Raw genomic sequence first — 22420 nt, forward strand, 5'->3', positions numbered from 1 at the left:
TGCTGCATCCTGTTCAGATACCACGAGCGCCGTTCGAACAAATTGGCATGGACCTTTTAGGTCCGTTTCCACTGTCTACTGCCGGAAATAGATTAATAATCGTCGTCACGGATTACCTTACGCGATACGCCGAAAAAGGTGCTATCCAACGTGGAACAGCAGCCGAAGCAGCGCGATATTTTGTCGAAGCCGTCGTCCTAAGGTATGGCGCTCCCGCAGTGGTCATAACAGACAGAGGATCTGCATTCACGGCTGCGCTTCTGGATACCGTGTTGCGACTAAGTAGTACCACTCACCGAAAGACCATGGCTTATCATCCCCAATCCAATGGGCTGACAGAACGTATGAATAAGACTCTGGCAGACATGATGAGTATGTACATCGACGTCGACCACAAGAACTGGGACGAGATTTTACCATATGTTACATTTGCGTATAACACAGATCGCCAAGAGAGAACAGGCGTGACACCTTTCAACCTCGTTTACGGACGCGAAGTGACAACAATGTTGGACGCAATGCTGCCGCACGAGTGCGGTGACGACGACACTGGTGCCGAGGAGTTTACGCAACGCGCAGAGGAAGCCAGGCAGCTTGCGCACTTGCGAATTACAGAACAGCAGGAATACGATGCCCGACACTACAATCTGCTGCGCATCTGCATCTACATCTACAATCGACTGCGCATCTGCACAGCTCGCTAAACCTTTTGCTTTTGCAATGCAGATCGTCACCTTCGCTACTGTGCATTTCCTGCTGCCTACGATAACCGCTCCTGCTACATCAGCTTCGTCGAGGTGCGTGGTCGACTGCCAAGGAAACGAGCCAGCCAACATCCAGGTTTTCCGTACCAGCGATGCTTCATACCCGGACATCCAGCAGAAGAAGTGGCGGCCGGTGGTCCTCAGTCGAGGGTGGCAATCCCCATCGTCAGCAACAGCAACGCAGTCACTAGATACTGCTATATAAACTGTGGGCGGTCGTCAACACAGCTTTGTGGGCTCGGCGACTGCGCATCTGCACAGCTCGCTAAACCTTTTGCTTTTGCAATGCAGATCGTCACCTTCGCTACTGTGCATTTCCTGCTGCCTACGATAACCGCTCCTGCTACATCAGCTTCGTCGAGGTGCGTGGTCGACTGCCAAGGAAACGAGCCAGCCAACATCCAGGTTTTCCGTACCAGCGATGCTTCATACCCGGACATCCAGCAGAAGAAGTGGCGGCCGGTGGTCCTCAGTCGAGGGTGGCAATCCCCATCGTCAGCAACAGCAACGCAGTCACTAGATACTGCTATATAAACTGTGGGCAGCCGTCAACACAGCTTTGTGGGCTCGGCGACTGCGCATCTGCACAGCTCGCTAAACCTTTTGCTTTTGCAATGCAGATCGTCACCTTCGCTACTGTGCATTTCCTGCTGCCTACGATAACCGCTCCTGCTACATCAGCTTCGTCGAGGTGCATGGTCGACTGCCAAGGAAACGAGCCAGCCAACATCCAGGTTTTCCGTACCAGCGATGCTTCATACCCGGACATCCAGCAGAAGAAGTGGCAGCCGGTGGTCCTCAGTCGAGGGTGGCAATCCCCATCGTCAGCAACAGCAACGCAGTCACCAGATATAAACTGTGGGCGGCCGTCAACACAGCTTTGTGGGCTCGGCGACTGCGCATCTGCACAGCTCGCTAAACCTTTTGCTTTTGCAATGCAGGTTAGTCAACCATACGCTCTCTTTGCTAAAAAATCTAGCAATTATTTCCTGATGCAGTTGCCGAGCCCGCACTGCTGTGCCGCCATTGCTGTCGAATGTGCTCATATTATTCATGCCTTGCTGATTTTGGCCGGTGATGTGGAAACAAACCCGGGTCCTAACATTCCTGAAAACCTACTAACCGAATTGCGAAAACTAACCGCCGGTCAGAACCAGCTGATCACTGAAATCCATGGTCTTAAGTCGCAACTTACTTCTACCGATAAAGCAATTACTGATCTAAGCAAACGAATGAATGATCTTGAGAGTCACTACCAGACGCTTTTGCCCATTCGCAACGAAGTGGATGCAATGCGCACCACGACTGAACAGGCTATTTTTCGCATTTCCGAGCTCGAAGCACGTATCGACGATGCTGAAAATCGCTCACGGCGGGACAACTTAATTTTTTACGGCATTCCTGACCCTTCCAGCTCGGAAACCACTGCCGACTCCGAAAGGTTGATTGTGGAACTTTGCCGCGATAGGTTGCAACTAACCATCGACCCAAAAGAAATAGAACGTGCACATCGCATCGGTCGTCACTCCGCCAATCACTCTCGCCCCCTGATAGCAAAATTTACTTTCCATAAAACCAAAGATAACATCCTTTCGAGTGGCCGAAGGCTTAAGGGCACTGACTACAGTATTAGCGAGGATTTTTTGCGATCAGTACGAAATGCCCGAAAACATCTCGTTGCTTTCGCAAAAGGTAAAGGCGCCCCGTTTTCACTCCGCTTTAAGACTTTGTTCATCGGTTCCAGAAGATACACCTTTGATGCCGCCTCGAGTAGTGTCAAAGAGTTGTCATAGCAGCTACATCACCCCAAACAGAAAAATAACACAACACCGACTTGCTCCAGAGATAGCACTTCGCTTTCTATAATATACACGAACGTGCGCAGTTTCCTCCCAAAGCGTGAATTGGTGTCGAACATAGTTTCGTCTACCGGTGGCAACATACTATTACTAACTGAGACATGGCTGAGCAGCGCCGTTGCTGATAGCGAAGTTATAGCCGACCTGCCCGGTTTCTGCCTCTATCGGAACGACCGCGCAGGAACCCGTGGTGGTGGTGTGCTAGTCGCTGTTCGTGAGCATTTGCCATGCTCGCTAATTAACGTCACATCAGATCTCGAGATGTTATGGGTCATAATGCATACCTATCCAAAAAAAGTGCTACTTGGTATCTGCTACAGACCGCCCAGTGCTACTTCTGACTTTTGCCATCAACTTAACAACGTCATAAGCGAACTGGTAACCACCCACCGAAACACACAAATCCTGCTCTTCGGTGACTTTAACTTCCCACAAATAGACTGGCGTACCGTACAATCATTCTCGGTATCCGGACACACAGAGGCCAAAAATTTTGTCGATTTCTGCCTCAACTTTAATCTTTCCCAGCTAGTAACTGAACCAACCCGGATTTCGCAGCAAACTGCTAACGTCCTCGATCTCATACTAACCGACCACCCTGACAGCCTTTCATCCATTTCTTATTTACCTGAGATCAGTGATCACAAAGTCATCCATGCCACTTTTTCGTTCAATTTGTTGACACGGGATACCTTTAAGAAAACAATATGTCTATACGACAAAGGAAATTACGGAGCTATAACTGAAGCTATGAATACATTCTTTCCTATATTCGAATCAACTTTTCAAGACCATTCCGTTAACAGCAATTGGACGCGCTTCAAAAACAAACTAAGTGATCTTGCACATAAATTCATTCCTAAAGTCACCTTTCGTTCTTGTCAGCAAAAACCATGGTTCACAAAGGCCTTAAAACGCCTAGAAAACAAAAAGAAGCGTCTGTATCGCGCCGCCAAACAGAGAGGACGCCCATGCGCATGGGATAAATATTATGAAGCCGAACAGAGCTACGTCGACGCACTGCGTCACGCTAAACACTCATTTTATCACAATAATCTACCAAACCTATTAATCAATAACCCGAGGCAATTTTGGAGAGTTATAAACGATAGCGAAACGCGAACTATTAAGATAACTAACGAATCGAACGAAATTATTAATGATTCCGATTGCGCCGAAGTGTTCAATTCGGCCTTTGCTTCTGTGTTCACTAACGAATATAATGCGCCTCCCACTTCATCATCGCTTAGTATGAACTCGTCAATGCCAGCCATTACTTTCAATGCAGACGGTATTTTTATTGATTATTTATTTGTGCGATCATTGACAAAATCTTCATCATCTTCCGGCATAGACGAGATTAACCCAAAAATTTTAAAAAACACGAAGCTTATTTCTGCAGCCTATTTGTCCTTGATATTTGCCCAGTCTCTTTCTTCAGGTTTCATTCCAGATGACTGGAAAATTGGGAAGGTCGTTCCAGTTCACAAATCAGGTAACAGAAACTCGCCTCTTAACTACCGCCCCATCTCCCTAACAAGCGTCCCCTGCAAAATCATGGAACATGTCATCTACTCTCTTATCATGAATTTTCTTGACTTGAATCACTTTTTCCATCCCGCCCAGCACGGATTCCTCAAAGGTTTCTCCTGTGAAACAAAGCTGGCCATTTTCCTGCACGATGTGCACACTAACCTTGACAGTAACATACAGACTGACGCAATTTTCCTGGATTTCTCTAAGGCCTTCGATAAAGTTCCTCATCAACGTCTAATATTGAAACTTACAAGACTTAATTTGCATCCTGGTGTTTTGAATTGGATCATTGAATTTCTTAGCAACCGCTCCCAATCTGTCATTATAAATAATCACCTATCTAACCCTGTGCCAGTCACATCAGGCGTCCCTCAGGGATCGGTTCTTGGCCCCCTATTATTTTTAATATATATTAATGACTTACCTTCACATGTGTCCTGTAATATCCGAATGTTCGCCGATGATTGTGTCATTTATCGAACTGTACGTAACACCAGCAGTCAAACAGCCCTGCAGAAAGACCTCACCAACATACTAACATGGTGTGACGATTGGTTAATGAAACTAAATGTGCAAAAATGTAAAGTTATGTCTTTCACTCGTAGCAGTAATCCCCTGGTATTTCCCTACCAAATTAGAAGCATGCCTCTCGAACTAGCAGAGTCCTATAAATATCTAGGTGTCACTGTATGCAATGATCTATCCTGGCATAAACATATTTCTAATATCATATCATCTGCTAATAAAACACTAGGTTTTTTAAAACGTAATCTCCGCCAGGCACCTCAAAACGTAAAACTGCTTGCCTACAAGTCCCTTGTTCGGGCAAAACTTGAATATGCATCTGCCATCTGGAGCCCGCACCAAACATATCTTATCACCTCACTTGAATCTGTTCAGAACCGCGCTACTAGGTTCATTCACTCACAATATTCATATGATGTCAGTATTTCCGCACTTAAAACACAATCCGGACTAACATTGCTATCTAATCGCCAATGCATTGCTAGTCTTGAGCTCTATCACAAGTTCTTTTTCAGTACCCTTCATCATGCGCCATACATCGTTCCTGCAGCACGCATCTCTCACCGCACCAGTCATCCGCAGCAAGTCGCACGACCACGTGCCCGAACCACTCATTTTTCCGCCTTGTTCATTCCTCGAGCAGCTAAAGACTGGAACGGCCTTCCTGCTGACATTGTTAGCATCACTTGCCTGTCGCATCACTTGTAGCCTACAGCGTGTGATTGATCACTTTGAATATAACTTATGAAGTGTACCAAATGTGGAACTTATGTTAAACCCACCCCTTATGTAATACCCCCTCCGGGGGTCTTTAAGGACAATAAACTGAACTGAACTGAACTTCAACACAGACCCGTCACGTACGTCGGTGACCAGGTGTGGGTCTGGACTCCGATTCGTCGGCGGGGGCTGTCTGAAAAGCTCTTGCGAAGATACTTCGGCCCGTACACAGTTCTGCGCCGCATCAGCGATGTTAATTATGAAGTTGTCCCCGAGAGCCATAACTGCTCCAAACGCCGGTGGCATCTGCCCGAGGTTGTGCATGTGCTTCGTATGAAGCCATACATTTCCTCATGACTTTGCACCGTCTGTGCGCAGCCTTCGGACGTTGGTGCATCGGGACAATGCCTCTTTTTTCAAAGGGGGGGCAAATGCCACATCCTATGTGGTCGCCGCGGGTATGCGCCAGGCGATGAGAACGACGCTGAAGTAGTGCGCGAGTGGAAAAACAGAGATGACAATGACGTCGCGTTGACTGCTCTGATAAAGTGCTTCCATACGTCCTCTACGCCGGCTTTCCCGTCTTCTACTAGGCTGCGACAATATGCTGAATGGGTGTCATTTTACCTAACCATATTCTTTAGAAAATTCTCAGAAACCAGTTCACTACTTGAAGATTGGCGCAGCAGTGTTGTGATTCCGGTTTTTAAATCCGGCAGTCGAAATCAAGTTAGCAATTATTGTCCCATATCACTTACTTCTGTGACTTGTAAGCTTATAGAGCATGCAGTAGCAAACCATATCATTCTTTTCCTTGAAGCCAGTAACTTTTTCTTTTCGTCACAACATGGATTCCGAAGCGGATTATCTACTATTTCACAACTCATTCAGACAGTTTATGATGTTTATCTAGCTTAGGATGCATGCAAACAAATTGACGTCATCTGCATAGATTTTGCAAAGGGCTTTGATAAGGTACCGCATTGTAAATTGCTTTTTAAAATTCAGAACGCAGGTATTGCTCCAGACATTGTGAACTGGATTGCAGCCTATTTCAGTGGTCGTGTACAATCACTCCGAATTGAAAACATCATGTCTCATCCACTAGAAGTCTTGTCTCAGGTTCCACAAGAGTCAGAATTGGGGCCGCTATTGTTCTTGATTTACGTCAACTATATTTCCAGTGTTCTGGAATCACCTGTTAAAATAAAACTTTGTGCCAATGATTGTTTGCTTTACTCGACAGTGGCAGATAAAACTGACCAAAGGAAAATTAATAGATGCCCCCAAGGCTTACATGACTGGTGCATAAAATGGGGAATGGAAATAAATTATTTGAAATCTATGTTTGCTCATATAAAAAGAAAGGAAACTGCACTTTCCTTTGACTAAAATTGGTGACAACTCTTTGTTGGATGTACATAGCTTTAGGTACTTAGGGGTGATCATTAATCATGACCTGTGCTGGCGCCTCCAAGTGGAGGAAGTATGCTTTAGAGCTTACAGGAAACTGTTCTTTTTGAGAAAAAAGTTGCAGCATGCACCAACACATTTAAAGCTAATAGCGTACAAAACATTTGTTTGCCCGGTTTTGGAGTACACCTTCCCAGTTTGGAACCCTCACCAACTGTACCTGTGAGATAAACTCGAAGAAATTCAGAAAAATGCCGTGTGTTTTGTTTGTTCGTGTTATCGGAGAGCCGATTGTGTAACACACATGTTGCAATGTTGCGACTTGGAACTGCTAGAAACACAAGAAGAAAAACAACGAATGACATTATTTTTCCAGATAACCAGAAATCAAGTAAGAATAAACAAAGAAACGTACACTCGCCCACCTCTAAAACACAGTGTGCGTTTAAACCACAGTGCTAGTGTACAGCCTTATAAAACACGCCTTGATGGTTTTCAATACTCGTTCTTTCCTTCGTGTATTAATATATGGAATGGCCTTCCGGACTGCACTGTAAGAGCACAATATGTTAACAAATTTTATACTCAACTAGAATTGTATTACAGGCAACGGGATAATTAAGAATTGATTATGCTTACTGTTAGTCTGTGTATACTGTGCATACTTATTCATCCTCCCTGTAATTCGTGTTTGACAATGCTGTATAACGTTGTATTGTCGGTGCTGAAATTTTTTTTTATTTTGACAATTCCTCTCCTGTAATGGCCCTCAAGTGAGGGCTACAGTATTCCTAAATAAATAAATAAAATCTTTCTCCAATACTATACTTTTTATTATGTTGTATTGTGCTATGTTTTTGACCCTCACCTTTATAATGTGCTGTATGTGCCTGGAGGGCATTCCTGAATAAATGAATAAATATATAAATTAATTACTTTACAAGTACCTATACGAGCAGCAGTTCACTTGGGGAACGTCTGGAACACGCTGTATTTTTATCTTCCCTGTATTTCTGCGTACCCTGCATTTACTTTGTATGGCTTGTACGGTGTTACGACTTAGCACCGCTGCCACCACTATTACGACTTTGAGGTGGTCCCGTAGCGCTCGTCGCCCGTTTCGTGATAGCGTTGGTAGCGATGACTCCGAGTCAGGCGTCGGTGAGAATAACGAAAGGGACTTTATACACTATATACAGGTCATTATACAGGACAAGATCGGATCGGCACTGGGGCCGAGAGCTCACAGCAAACGAGACTGTTCCCGCACAGCGACGTCCGGCGAGACTGCAACGCATGACACATCTCACTCCACACGAGAGCGGCACTGGGCTCCCGGTGGATCGGTGGATCCGGTTTTCCAGGCGGCGGCGTCGCGGCTTATAATGCCCCGAGAAACCATTGTCACTCAAACGGCCCCATACAAAGCCAGCACTCGACGGTCGTCCGAGAGGTCCAACCAGCGACCGCGCTGGCCACCCGGTTTAAAGTTGCCGCGCGTGGTGACCTCCAGGCAAAAGGAGGTGCGGCGCCGGGCTGTCTAGCACTTGGTTGCACGTTTGGACATGTCGCTCGCAGATGCTTGTCCGCAGGACACTGCTGCCTGACGGCTCAGCATCTTGACTTGTCAAGGGAGAATTAGGGCGCTGTCTCTTTCGGCGCAGCCCCGGGTTGGTCCAAAGGGCGCTCGCAGGATAAATTCTGCATCTTGTAGATTCGGAATCCGGGCTGGTCGTAATGGCACAACAATGGGCACCGGCAACTGTGATCACCGATATAAATGGTGACAGCATGCCATAGAAACTGAGCAAATTGAAACGCGTGCAGATCAGGTGGCAGAACAGCTAGATTTATCAAGCACTGCGATTGCGGCCTTAGAAACAGCCATAACTTTTCATTACCGCAGAGGTGTCACAGGTTTTTTTCTGTTTTGTTCGTTTCCGATTTGTTTCTGTGAGCTGTGAGATTTGTTTCTGGTAATTATAACTTCCATAGCAGTATTACATTAGTTAAAGAGGACCTTGGTTGGAAAACACTAGCACACCGCCGATTAACCGCAAAATTTGAACTTTTTTTCCGAATTTACACTGATCTCACAGGAATAAATAAGAACTTTACATTTTCCCTCTCCAATTCAACTTTAAACGATGTGATCACGAGCTGAAAGTTCTTCAAATGCGCTGTCGTACTGATGCCTACCTGAATTCATTTTTTCCGCATGCTTCTGCACACTGGAATAGGCTTCCCAAGAGCATTGGTGAATGTAAAACGTGTTTAGAGTTTCTGTCTTTATTGTCACGCAGTCTGCCGTAGTATAATATCATCTCGTTTACTTTACATCATTTGGCTGGCATAGCGCTTCATACGATAGTGTACCCTTTCCATTTCTGTGTTGCAATTTTGCAGCACAGTTCAGTGAAGACCGTTTTGCCATCGAGATGACTCATCGATGTTACGTATTTTGTTACTTTTACCACCTGTGCTCAGCTGTTTTAAGTTTTTGTCACATGTTCATTTTCCTCCAATTGTCCTCCCCTGCAATAATGCCCTTTTGGTACTGCAGGTACTTATATAAATAAATAAATAAATAAATAAAATTAATTTGTAACGTTCCTTGCCAGCAAGAGAATGGGCATGACCAACAATCTGATGGACGACCATGAAACTGTCTGATGGCAGCCCATAGGCGCAGCCCGACACGCCGGATCGGCCCATCTGCATTGCCATCGCCAAGACAAATATCGGTTATAAATTATAGCTTGTTTTTCATAAATTATTGCACTTGAAATTAAGCTCACTGTAAAGTGGACCTTTCATTGTGTCAAGCAACAATAACTCAACCCTTCTGGCCCAAAAACGAGCTGCAGATATGAGAGAACTTCAACTTGAAACAACCTCTGGACACGGCAGCGAGCTGCAAGATGGCTCATCACATTTAAGGCCAAGGATATCGGCCTAGCTTCCTTTCTTTTGTAAAATTACAGAGTAGAAAGCTTGTCAGTCCCTTTTGCAAAAAATATTATTGAAAAGCACCAAATGTTCTATTACACGCAGATAAACTTTTGTTTACTTTTCATGGCCCCAAAATTTCCCCTTGTACTTGGGTTTTTACAGTAAGTAGTTGTGCTTTCACAACGAAGGCACACAGCAAGCAAGCAATGCATCAACCTATTCATCAATCTTCACCGTATTTACTCGAATCTAGGCTGGCCCCGATTCTAAGCCGACCCCTGAATGTCCGAAGCTGGAAAAAATAAGAAAAACTTATCTCGAATGCAAGCCGAACATAAAAATGAGGACAGCATTCACAAAATGAAAGCAACATTTATTTAATATTGACACGTGTATTTATCTGTATCGGGCCTGTATGTAAAAGAAGTTTCTGGAATGTTATCGATGGTTCCGTCCACTGTCTTTCACCGCAACTTGTGTTATCTGATTGCATGTGTGCGCTACGCGAATAATGTGGAACTTTGTGGAAGGCACGTGGGTACCAGCGATTGCTCTGGAACATTCGACGACAGATGTATAAAAGCCAACGCGCTTGACCCGCTCATCAGATCTTCGACGATCACCGACCGTGTTCGCCACTATTGTTGTGCTATCAGTGTAGCCTGTTTTGTGGGCACATAATGATGATGATGATGATGATGTGTGGTGTTTTGTGGCGCAAGGGCCAGGTTTGGCCAAAGAGCGCCATGACGCGTGGTAATGTTGACGATGAATTACGGAAGATGTGACTTGGCTGTAAAGTGGCCAAAAAATAGTCGCTGTAAAGTGCGTAAAATCTACATGCTATAAAATTATGGCGATGAATAATGACGAATACTATGAACATTAAAATCCATCGTAGAAGAATGATGTAAAATCAAGCGCATAAACGCTATACGTAATAAAGTTATAGCAATGACTAGTGAGTACTACTAAGAACACAAAAGATACATTGTGATAGAATGATGATATTTAAAAATACATGAAGGTGATGATGATGTGTGGTGTTTTGTGGTGCAAGGGCCAGGTTTGACCAAAGAGCGCCATGACACATGGTAATGTTGATGATGAATTAGGGAAGATGTGACTTGGCTGTAAAGTGGCCTAAAAATAGTCGCTGTACAGTGCGTAAAATCTACGTGCTATAAAATTATGGCGATGACTAATGACGAATACTATGAAACATTAAAATTCATCGTAGAAGAATGATGTAAAATCAAGCGCATAAAAGCTATATGTAATAAAGTTATGGCAATGACTAGTGAGTACTACTTAGAACACAAAAGATACATTGTGATAGAATGATGATATTTAAAAATACATGACGGTAAACGTTTGCAAGAAGCACTACTGCCTAAGAGAGCCCTTGGACCAGAAGGGCCTGAAGGCATGTGCTATACAAAAATATATTATCGCAGCAGCATCCTCTGGAGAGAGGATGTGCTACAAATTCGTAGGGCTAACAAAACATCGACAACATCGATGAAAACAACGTTTAAGAAATTTAGGACTGCTCTGGTGTCAAACAACGGTTCGTTACCAAGAAACATTACAGGATGAAGGGGGATGTACTGCCGGTATGCTAGCAGAAAATGTTTCTCTCTGTTTCGGCTTCCCGACACTCCAGGAGAGCGTGGAGGACGGTGAGCCTTTCACCACATCTACCGCAGGATGGTGGTTCATTTCCAGTTAGCAGAAAACTGTGTGTGGTATATATGTGTCCTATTCTGAGAGGACAGAATAAGACTTCTGTTCGTCGTGTTTTTGATGCAGGGGGCCAATAACCCAGTTTTGGCTTAATCAAGTGAGGCTTATTATTTGTTTCAGCATCCCATAAGCGCTGCCAGTGGCTTCTGAGTTTCTTTCGGATGAAAGGCTTTAAATCTAAGGCAGGTAGTGCAGTGGTAAGATGGATATCTTGTGATGCAATTGATGTGGCTATTTGGTCAGCCAGCATATTACCCTCAATGCCCCTATGTCGAGGTACCCAACATATTATGATTTGCTGCTGAGACATGTACGATGTGCAAATGGCAGAATAAAGCTCGGTAAGTACAGGGTTTCGATGATTGCAGAGGAACATTAGGGCTTTTACGACGCTTAGAGAGTCCGTGTATATAATAGCTTAGTGCAACTTTGCTTTCTTGATTTGTTTAACAGCACATAGAATTGCATAAGCTTCCGCAGTGAATATGCTTGTTTCCGGATGCAGTTCGCCGGACTGGGAGAAGGATGGTCCGATTGCAGCATAAAACACGCCGGCATGCGACTTAGAAGCGTCAGTGTAAAATTCTATGCACGAGTATTTAGACTGAAGTTCCAAGAAATGTATTCGAATATGTGCTTCAGGGGCATGTTTCGTCACCTCTACGAATGATATATCGCATTCTATGGGCTTCCACTGCCATGGCGGCAATGCCTTAGCTGGGGTCATCAGGTTTTGCTGTAGAATTGGGACTTGCATACTCTCAGCAAGCTTTCTAATGCGCAGAGAGAATGGTTCTGTAGCTGCAGGTCGGTTAATAAAAAGCATTGCAGATGCCACGTCGTTTATGCTTACATAAGAGGGATGGTTGCGGTTTGCGGTTACTTTTAGAAAGTACATGAAACTGGAGTATGACCTTTGAAGATGGAGTGACCACTCATTAGATTCAACGTAGAGACTTTCTACAGGACTTGTCCTGAAGGCACCGGTCGCCAAGCGGATACCTAAGTGGTGAACAGGGTCAAGCATCTTCAAAGAACTTGGGCTGGCAGATTGATATACTATGGCCCCATAACCTAACCGTGTGCGTATAAGGCTTTTGTACAGGTTCATCAGACACTTCCTGTCGCTGCCCCATGTTGTACGTGATAAAAGTTTAAGAAGGTTCATTGTTTTTAGACATTTCTGTTTTAGGTGCTTTAAGTGTGGAATGAAGGTCAGTTTTGAATCTAATGTGATTCCTAAAAATTTGTGTTGTTTGACAACTGGTATGTGCTGCCCATGTAGTTCTACATTGCGCTCTGCAAATAATCCTCTTTTTTGTGTGAAAAGGACACGTGAGCTTTTAACAGGATTCAGTTTAAAGCCGTTTTCTTCTGCCCATTTACATACTTTGTTCAAGCCAAGCTGGACATGTCGCTCACAAATAGAAAGGTTACATGACTTGAAGCCTAATTGAACGTCATCGACGTATACCGAATAAAACATGCTCTGCGGTATAGATAAGCACAAGGAATTCATTTTGATTATATAAAGGGTACAGCTTACCCCTCCCTGCAGCACACCAGTTTCTTGTGTAAATGGCCTGGATAGAGCATTGCCCACCCTAACACGAAATGTACGGTTTGATAGGTAACTTTCGATTACATTAAGCATATTCCCCCGAATACCCATTTCTGAGAGGTCTTGCAAAATCCCATATCTCCAAGTCGTGTCATATGCCTTTTCCATGTCTAAGAAAACATAAAGAAAAAACTGCTTATGGATAAAGCCGTCGCGAATGCCTGCCTCAATGCGCACGAGCTGGTCAGTAGTCGACCTACCCTCTCTGAAGCCGCATTGATAAGGGTCGAGCATTTTATTGGATTCAAGGAAATGTAAAAGACGACGATTTATCATTTTCTCAAAGAGTTTGCATAAGCAACTTGTGAGTGCTATTGGACAGTAACTTGAAACGTCGGATGGGTCCTTGCCTTGTTTCAAGACCAGTACTACGATAGCTTCTTTCCAGGAGGATGGGAAGTATCCAGCAGCCCAAATAGAGTTAAAGAGTGCCAGAAGTGTCATCTGTGTATCAGTGTGCAGGTTTTTAATCATGTCATACATGATTCTGTCAGCTCCAGGTGCAGAGTTCATACACGAGCGCAACGCAGCTCTAAGCTCGGCAATATTGAAAGGGCAGTTGTACGGTAGATTAGGTCTGCATTTACGGTTTATTGACCTAAGTTCTGCTATTTGCTTATATTTAAGGAATGTTTGTGAATAGTTTATGGAAGTAGATATACGAGCAAAATGTAATCCAAGGGCATCAGCCTGGTTTTCCAAAGTACTTCCTCGCTCATCAATCAAAGGTAATGGGTTGATCTGCTGCCCTTTTAACCTTCTCAGACCATCCCATACTTTAGCCTCTTGGGTATAGGAGTTGATGCCTGAGAGAAACCTCTCCCAGCTTGCTCTTCTAGCCTGCCGTCTCGTGCGCCTTCCTAGCGACTTTATATGTTTGAATGCAATGTAATTTTCCGCCGTAGGGTATTGGCGCAATCTTCCCCATGCCTTATTTTGTCTTTTTCGTGCATCTCTGCACTCTACATTCCACCAAGGAACACGTTTCTTAGATGAATGACCATTTGTTCGTGGAATGAACGTTTCAGCTGCATCAATAATAAAAGCGGTAAAATATGCTACAGCATCGCCTATGTTAAAATCGCGTATAAAATCTTGTGATAAGTAAGTACATTCCTTAAAACGCTTCCAATCAGGAGAGTCAAGTTTCCAGCGAGGTACCCGTGGACGAGTGTCGGGTCGTGTTAGTAAGTTTAAAGTTATAGGAAAGTGATCACTCCCAAACGGATTTTCTATGACATTCCATTCTAAGTACGAAAAAAGTATGAAAGATCCAAGGGCTAAATCTATCGAGGAGTATGAATTATGCGCAATATTATAGTAGGTGGGTTTTTTCTTATTAAATAGGCATACACCAGACGTGACGAGAAAGGATTCGATCAGTCGTCCCCTCAAGTCGGTCCTGGAATCTCCCCAGAGACTGTTATGAGCATTAAAGTCCCCAACAATAAGAAACGGCTCAGGAAGTTGATTAATAAGTTCGTAGAATTCTATTTTGCTCAAATGATAGTTTGGAGGAATGTAGATGGAGCAGACGGCTACTAACTTATTAAAAAGAATTGCGCGAACCGCAACTGCCTCGAGGGACGGCCGAAGCAGCAAGTGTCGGCAAGCAACAGCTTTATTGACAACTATGGCCACATCGCGGGATGAGGTGTTGACCTCGTCACGATCTTTACGAAAAATATTATGTGAGCAAAGAAAATTCGTGTGTGTCGCTTTTAAGTGCGTTTCCTGTACACACAATACTTTCGGATTAAGTTTGTGTAGAAGTTCGGTTACGTCGTCAAGATTATGGATGAGACCTCTCACATTCCATTGTATAATTTGTGTATCCATTTTGGAAGTAAATAGCTGCTGTGTGTACGGAAACAGACGTTATGTCTTAGATTACAGAGCTCTTTCGAGGCCCTGTAATCAGGGTTTTGCCCTTTCTGGAGCGTTCGAGGGAGCCTCGACGCTCCTTAGGCGCTTGGCGCGCCGTGGAAATAGGTGTAGTGTCCATTGCCGATGGGGAGGCGCCGGACACGTGCTCTTGCGAGCGAGAAGTTACCAGCGGGGGTCCCGCCTTGGGGGGGCAGGACCCCTGCGCCCACCAGCTCGGAGGTCGATGGGGCTCCCTGAAAGATTTGGCTGCGCTGGCTGTTGCCAGCGCTGGAAAGGGCCGGGGAGGTTGGGGCAGCCTCGGCTGCGCCCACCTTCGAGGTCGATGGCCCCGTTTGCTGAGTAGGCGGAGCAGCGCTAGCTGCAACCACCACGGGGGCAGATGGCGTAACTGCCGACTCACTGCCTGTGGGTCGGACAGCCACCGGAGGCCGTTGTGACGCTGCCCCCTGACGCGCCACTTCGGCAAAGCTGTTCTTTGGCAGGTACGCTACCCGCCTGCGTGCCTCTTTGGAAGGATATATTCTCCTTTACTTTGATCAATACGATTTTTTTTTCCTTCTTCCATGAGGGGCACGACCGCGAGTACGCGGCGTGATCCCCGTCACAGTTTACACAGTGGAAAGCGTTCTCACAAGCTTCAGAGGTGTGTTCTTGGGCACTACATTTAGCACAAGTCTGGCGGCCTCAGCAGCTCTGCGAGCTGTGACCGAAGCGCTGGCATTTGAAACAACGGAGTGGGTTTAGCACGTACGGCCTAACACGGAGCTTGATGTACCCGGCCTCGATTGACTCGGGCAAGATACTTGATCCAAAAGTAATTATTAGGTGCTTCGTCTGAATCTCTTTACCATCCCGCCTCATCTTAATTCTTCTGACAATCACATTTTGTTCGCTGAAGCCCTCCAGGAGCTCCGCCTCAGTCAGGTCAATCAAATCATCATCTGACACAACACCACGGGTGGTGTTCATTGTACAGTGCGGGGTTACTGTTATGGGGGTCTCCATAAATGACACTAGTTGCGGTAGTTTCTCATATTGTTTTAAATCGCGGAGCTCCAAGAGGAGGTCGCCGCTTGTCATCCTCGACACCTTATAACCTGGACCAAAAACATCAGTCAGGGACTTTGAAACAAGGAATGGTGAAACGTTTCACACTGCTTTGTTTGGCTTTTCAGAATGAACAACGTGGAAGCGGGGAAAATTCTGGGTTTGGCGTCCAAAAAACTTGAAGACATCTTCGGTGCGCCCTCGTTTCTGAGGGCGATCTAAAAGGGAGGGGAAAGATGTTTCCATGAAGAAATATATACATTCGGCAACAGCACCGACCACCCACCACGGAGCCCAACAAGGGGACGCGGCAGAGCTTGCATACAAGACTGCACGACGCCAGTCGTACGCCGTCACTATAACCGAATATGGTGTACCCAAGGTTGGATAGCCACACAGGGTTAACCCTCGCCGCCAGGAGAAAGGAAGTAAACAGAAGAGAAAAGGAGACAGGAAAGGTAAAAAAGTGAGAGATAAAGCTGAAGATTCGAGGAGGGAGAGACAGGAAAAGGCGACTGCCGATGTCCTCCAGGTGGGTCAGTCTGGAGGTGCCGTCTATGTGAAGCCGAGGCCGAAGAGGTGTGTTGCCTCCGCCGGGGGGCCTTAAAGGTCCAAACAACCAGCATCGGCTCAACCCCCAGGATCCCCTTTTCCCCAGACACGGCTAAGCCGTGCACGGCTACACGCGGGAGAGTCCAACCCTCGTGTGCTCGGGTCTGGGTGTCGCCACACAATAAAAGTTAGTTTTGTCGTTCACAGTATTGCTACTGTGTTATTCAACGTCACCACCACGTGACATCTGGTGGAGGTGCTTGTGCGTTCATGTACCGAACGCCCCCGCAAAGCCGCGATCCAAGCCCGAAGCCCGAGGGCAAAACCGACATTGCCCAAGACCAGCGTGCTAGCCGCAGACTGCAAGGACTGCCCCCAGAGCACGCACTTCTACCTGAGACGACAAAGAAGATCGTGGTCAAGACAATCCCAATGGCTGCCCCAGCGTCCCCCGTTATCCTACAACAACCTCGGGACCCACCGACCTTCCATGGAGCAGCGACTGAAGACTCGGAATCCCGGCTGGAGACTTACGAACGAATTGCGACATTCAACAACTGGGACTCCGACGACAAGCTGCGGCATGTCTACTTCGCCTTAGAAGACGCCGCCAGAACGTGGTTTGAGAACAGGGAGTCGACCTTGACAACGTGGGACCTGTTCCGTAGCGGCTTCCTGCGCACCTTTATAAGTGTCGTGCGCAAGGAAAGGGCCGAAGCTATGCTGGACGCCCAGGTGCAGCTACCAAATGAGAACGTTGCCACCTTTACGGAAGAAATGAGCTGTCTGTTCCGCCACGCCAACCCGGATATGGCCGAGGAAAAGAAAATTCGCCTACTCATGCGTGGTGTGAAGGAAGAACTTTTCGGGGCAATGGTACGAAGCCCACCGACGACCGTAGCAGAGTTCTTTCGCGAGGCCACTGGCATTGAGAAGACACTCGAAATGCGGAACCGGAAATTCAACCGCCACACGAACTCTACAAATAATGCAGGAATTCAATCACTGGCCACCGACGATCTGCGCGAGACTATCAGAGCTGTCGTACAGGAAGAGCTGCAGAAGTTGCATCCGAGGTCGCACCCTCAAGGGGCCTAAATCGCCGAAATCGTCAAAGATGAGGTTCAGCCATCCCTTGGAGTTCCTGAGGTGCAACCAGAATCACCGCAGCCGGAAGCAATGACCTACGCCGCCGTCGTCGCCCGCCGTCAAGGCCCCCCTGCGCGACCGCACCAGGGTCTTGCAACGCCGCAATTCCGTCTTCCGCCACCGCCGCCGCCAGCGCACCTACGCGAGGAAGACGGACATTTGGCAAGCCCCCGACCACCGCCCGCTCTGCTACCACTGCGGCGAAGTCGGCCATGTGTACCGCCGATGCCCATACCGCGACCTGGGATTGCGAGGGTTCGCCGTCTATGCACTGCGCCCTTGGGAAAGTGAACGCCCTCGTGACATTGCGGACTACCTCGCCGCTACTCAGCGGAGCCCTCGACGACCGTCCCGTTCGCCGTCACCAAGCCGCTACCTGTCGCCGCAGCGCTGACCATACACCGGCCCATTCGGGGCCGCTCTGCGAGCCCATATCCGGAAAACTAAAAGCAGCAACCGATGGAGGTGCGGTTGCTGTTTGTCGAACTGACGAAGATCCTCCGCCGCTGACGAAGACGACGAAGAAACCATCTTGACGACCTAATGACGACACGCCGCCATCCCGACGAAGTCAGGAAACTAAGACTACACCGACGAAAGACGACTTGACGACGCGAGGTTCCAGCTTCAGTTCAACATGATGCAGCCATGATCCGACGCCAAGACCCAACTGCAACGCCAGACAAAGAACCACCGACCTCGACGTGCTTTTCGACGGCCACGCAGTCACTGCCTTAGTCAACACAGGAGCCAATTACTCCATCATGAGTGGACCCATCGCCACCCAGTTGAGGAAAGTTAAGACTGCATGGGAAGGCCCTCAAATTTGGACCGCAGGAGGACACCTGACTACGCCGGCTGGGATCTGCACGGCAAGAATTACCGTTCATGTCCGGACTTACCCAGCACCTCCACCAGATGTCACATGGTGGTGACGTTGAATAACACAGTAGCAATACTGTGAACGACAAAACTAACTTTTATTGGGCGAACCTGTGCCCGCTAAACAGGCTACACTTATAGCACAACGATGGCAGCGAACACGGTCGGCGATCGTCGAAAATCTGATGAGCGGGTCAAGCGCGTCGGCTTTTATACATCTGTCGTCGAATGTTCCAGAGCAATCGCTGCGACCCGCGTGCCTTCCACAAAGTTCAACATTATTCGCGTCGCGCACACATGCAATCAGATAACACAAGTTGCGGTGAAAGACAGTGGATGGAACCATCGATAACATTCCAGAAACTTCTTTTACATACTGGCGCGTCCTGCGCTGTGCGATAACATTTGTTAGGCGGCGAGAAGTGGTCGCCCGATGAAGATAAGTACACGTGTCAATATGAACATGCCAAGCTCACTCTATGTCATCATCACTGCTAGCCTCATACGCATGCTCATACGCTTGCCGATGCGCGCAAGCTCACATTGTGCACCCACGCTTGCACAGACAGTGCGACACAGCTCGTACGGTTTAAACTCGGCGCAATCTAGGTGAACAGCTCCTCTGTTATCGCGCGCATATCTTCCTTATTGCTGTCATCTCCTCATTGCGGCTCATGCAATAAGGGTCTCCCGTCGCCCCTCCAATGACGGACGTTTTTCTCATCGATGCCGAAGTCTTACTTGGCTTGAACGTTTGACGACGTCTCTGCGGCTAGCACAACTTTTCATTTGAAAGCAACACTATAGTGGAATCGCCTGTTCGGTGCCATTACGGTAACGCCATGTCGCGCAGCGATACGACACAACTCAAGATGCTGACGTCGCTCGTGTACTTTAGTTGGTTACTCGCGCAGCTAGTAGTGGCTGCGATACTGACTTTTCTAGACGGTGCTAGCTATGCACCATATTTATCATTTTTCAATTACAAACTGGCGAAGTTTTTAAAATCCTCGAATCTAAGTCGATGCTAGAGTTTCACATATGATTATTTTAAAAGAAACTATCGGCCTAGATTCGAATAAATATGGTACTTACCCAAGTATTGGGAGGCTCCACCATTAAGAGGCTACGATAACTAGCTAGTCTGAGTCTAGAACCACAGCACTGCTTTAGTGCTTTCTGTATCTGTGGCTTCAGTGCAGGCATTACATCACTGTCTCCACTCAGACAAAGGAGTAAACATTTAAATTAATATTGCTTAAGTTCTGGAGTTTTATGTGCGAACACCACGATATGATTATCAAGCGTGCCAAAGTGAAGGATTCCAGATAAATTTTGACCATCTGGTGTTCTTCAACGTGTACCTAAATATAACTATGCGAGCGGTTTTGCATTTCACCCGTATCTCAAGACAGAGCCTGTGACCTCAATCTCAGCAGCACATTATAGCCACAGGGCTGCACCGGCAAGTCACGTTAACATTTCCAATGTTGGCCACTCCTTACTATGTGGATCTTTTATATATATGTTTAACTGGCCCATTGATGGCCGAATGAAGTAGAAGTAAATATTGGTATTCTGACATGAAGACATAATGTTTAGTGAGAGCAATGACATCATTCATTCAGAACAAGCTAAAATGCAGACACCTGCAGCAAGGCCTAACAAAACATGATGGAGAGACCTCATCACTGATAAGGCAGTGGGAAGATGTTGTGGCAGGAAATAATACCACCGTAGCTGCACTGATACTGAAGCTGTGTGATAATGGGGGAGATGTTCAGGCAGTGCTTTGCGCTGACATAGTGCAGTAGGAATAAGAAAAAGGAGGAGAAGGCTGTTCTTTGTTGGAGACATCACAGGGCTGATGTCATCACCACCTATACACAATGCATTAGAACACTTTCCACTGGGAAAGATTGCCAAGGTGGTGTGTTTTAATGCCAGACATAGTCCACATACTTCTTCAAGCCTACCACAGAACCCTGTCAGGCACCTTTGATAAAATATGGATCTGAAAGCTACGGCAACATGCTTAGAAATAGAGATAGGAGAGTATCAACGTTTCAAATACATATAAAACATATATAGTAAGTATCGAATATTGAATTGTCAAATGTAGATGCATACCAGATGATTATCAGACACATATCATAATCATATGCAGACGTTTTGATCACTTTGGCAGCAGTGGCTGTGGCAGTCTGACTGCTTCTAATTATTGCCTCCAATTTTGCACAGATCTACAGATGCTTCTGTCTCCAATAGACTGATGCATGCTGGTTGTGTGTTGATACACACAAGCAGCATGCATCAGCCTTTGGAGACAGCAGCATCTGCATATGCACCAATCTTGCTCCTTCCTCTTTGTGGCTGATTTGCTGAGTCCGATGGTAGCAGGCACTGGAAGGCTTACATATACTGAAAGTACTATATTGTCTGCAATGTGCGACTGCACAGAAGCAACAACAGCTACAAGGGCTGCTCCAAACTATTTGAAGATCACTGGACTAGACTCGAGACTTTAATGTGACCCTGCAACAATTTTGACAATTTTGTACAAATGTACTGAGTAGTTAGGGTAGGTCCTTCTGATCATTAAGTGACACATTCAAGCACTCTGCGTAAAGCATGTAATTTACTATCACATATTAAAAATGTGCATCATTACCAATCACAGTGGCACTGCTCACCTGTATTTTCAGCCACCCCATTGCATTCTACATAGCTGGCGCAGTGACATAAGATGGGCGATCTATGCAATTGGCTACTCAGGTTTCATCATCAATTATTTTTCCAATGTTATGCTGAACAAATGTCATTCATAATAGTTGGAATGTTGGTTAATTCATTTCTATAAAAGAAATTAACAAAAAAAGATTTCACAACAACAACTTATCACTACACTGACGCACTTCCAGCACGCAGCAAGTGCCGTCTGCTTGTGTTACAATGTGCTCTGTGTCGACATGAGTTGCACAGTTGGCGCTTATCTCGAGCTTCCTTTTTGCGAGTACCATGGATTGCCCTTGTTACACTGTGGGCTGCAAATCTAGCGATCAGCAGCATGTCAAGCTGCAACATCATGTCCCTCTGCAAGGCAACAAGCAAGTGGAGTGGCTGCAGTGCATCAGGCTGTCAGTGTCCAACTGGGACCAGCATCTATGCATTAGCGTCGGCACCAGCATCTACACTTCTTGCCGGGATTACTACTACAATAGAGAGTTTAGTGCATCCGGTTTTCTGGTAAATGCAGGAAGACTGGCCGTTTTGCCAGATGGATGAAGGCACAAATAGGGTGCAGCCACCTGGTAGCGCGCCCTGCAGAAAGCGTCACAAAAGTGAGAACTAGAGGGGGGAGTTGCCTGCTTCTAATATTAAAAAAAAGCTGCAGGCCATGGCAATGGATTGTGAATTATTAAAGCAAGAATAAAACCACATTAGAACATTTGGAAAGTTGAACTTGCCGATATTTATAGGCATTTGGTGAAGAAAAGGAGAACTGCCTGAAAAGGCCAATATACCTCACCAATGCTGTGGTCTGGGTATTAAGCAGTTTAGCCTATTCTCCAGCTCAATAACCCACCTTTTAAAGCAAAGCTTTCTTTGCCTCTTCCTTCAACTTTCCCACTGCTGCTGCTGTGGGCTGCTGTCATGCACACCGCATCGGGAGGTGGTTCAGAGCGTGTATATAGATGACAGCGCGGGTAAGAGAGCAAGAAAGAAAAGGCGATGGGAGAAATTTGTTTGCACCTTACCACGTCGAA

At 46.3% G+C, this 22420-nt stretch overlaps 2 protein-coding genes across 3 annotated transcripts in view; one reads left to right on the forward strand and one right to left on the reverse strand.

The window, feature by feature from the left end:
• LOC135921124 (uncharacterized) overlaps nt 1–22420 on the reverse strand; it is a 224424-nt gene that overhangs the window by 191824 nt on the left and 10180 nt on the right. The gene's annotated exons all lie outside the window — the stretch shown is intronic.
• On the forward strand, nt 1635–2663 carry LOC135921118 (uncharacterized). The gene has a single exon (XM_065455438.2). It carries the CDS (start codon nt 1700–1702, stop codon nt 2555–2557), a length of 858 nt encoding a protein of 285 aa, XP_065311510.1. The 5' UTR covers nt 1635–1699; the 3' UTR covers nt 2558–2663.

The sequence above is a fragment of the Dermacentor albipictus genome, chromosome 2 (genome assembly GCF_038994185.2).
Source record: "Dermacentor albipictus isolate Rhodes 1998 colony chromosome 2, USDA_Dalb.pri_finalv2, whole genome shotgun sequence".
Classification (NCBI taxonomy): Eukaryota; Metazoa; Arthropoda; class Arachnida; order Ixodida; family Ixodidae; genus Dermacentor; species Dermacentor albipictus.

What these genes read in the sequence shown, in the direction of transcription:
- LOC135921118 (XM_065455438.2), top strand. Translation starts at nt 1,700, where the DNA reads ATGCAGGTTAGTCAACCATACGCTCTCTTTGCTAAAAAATCTAGCAAT.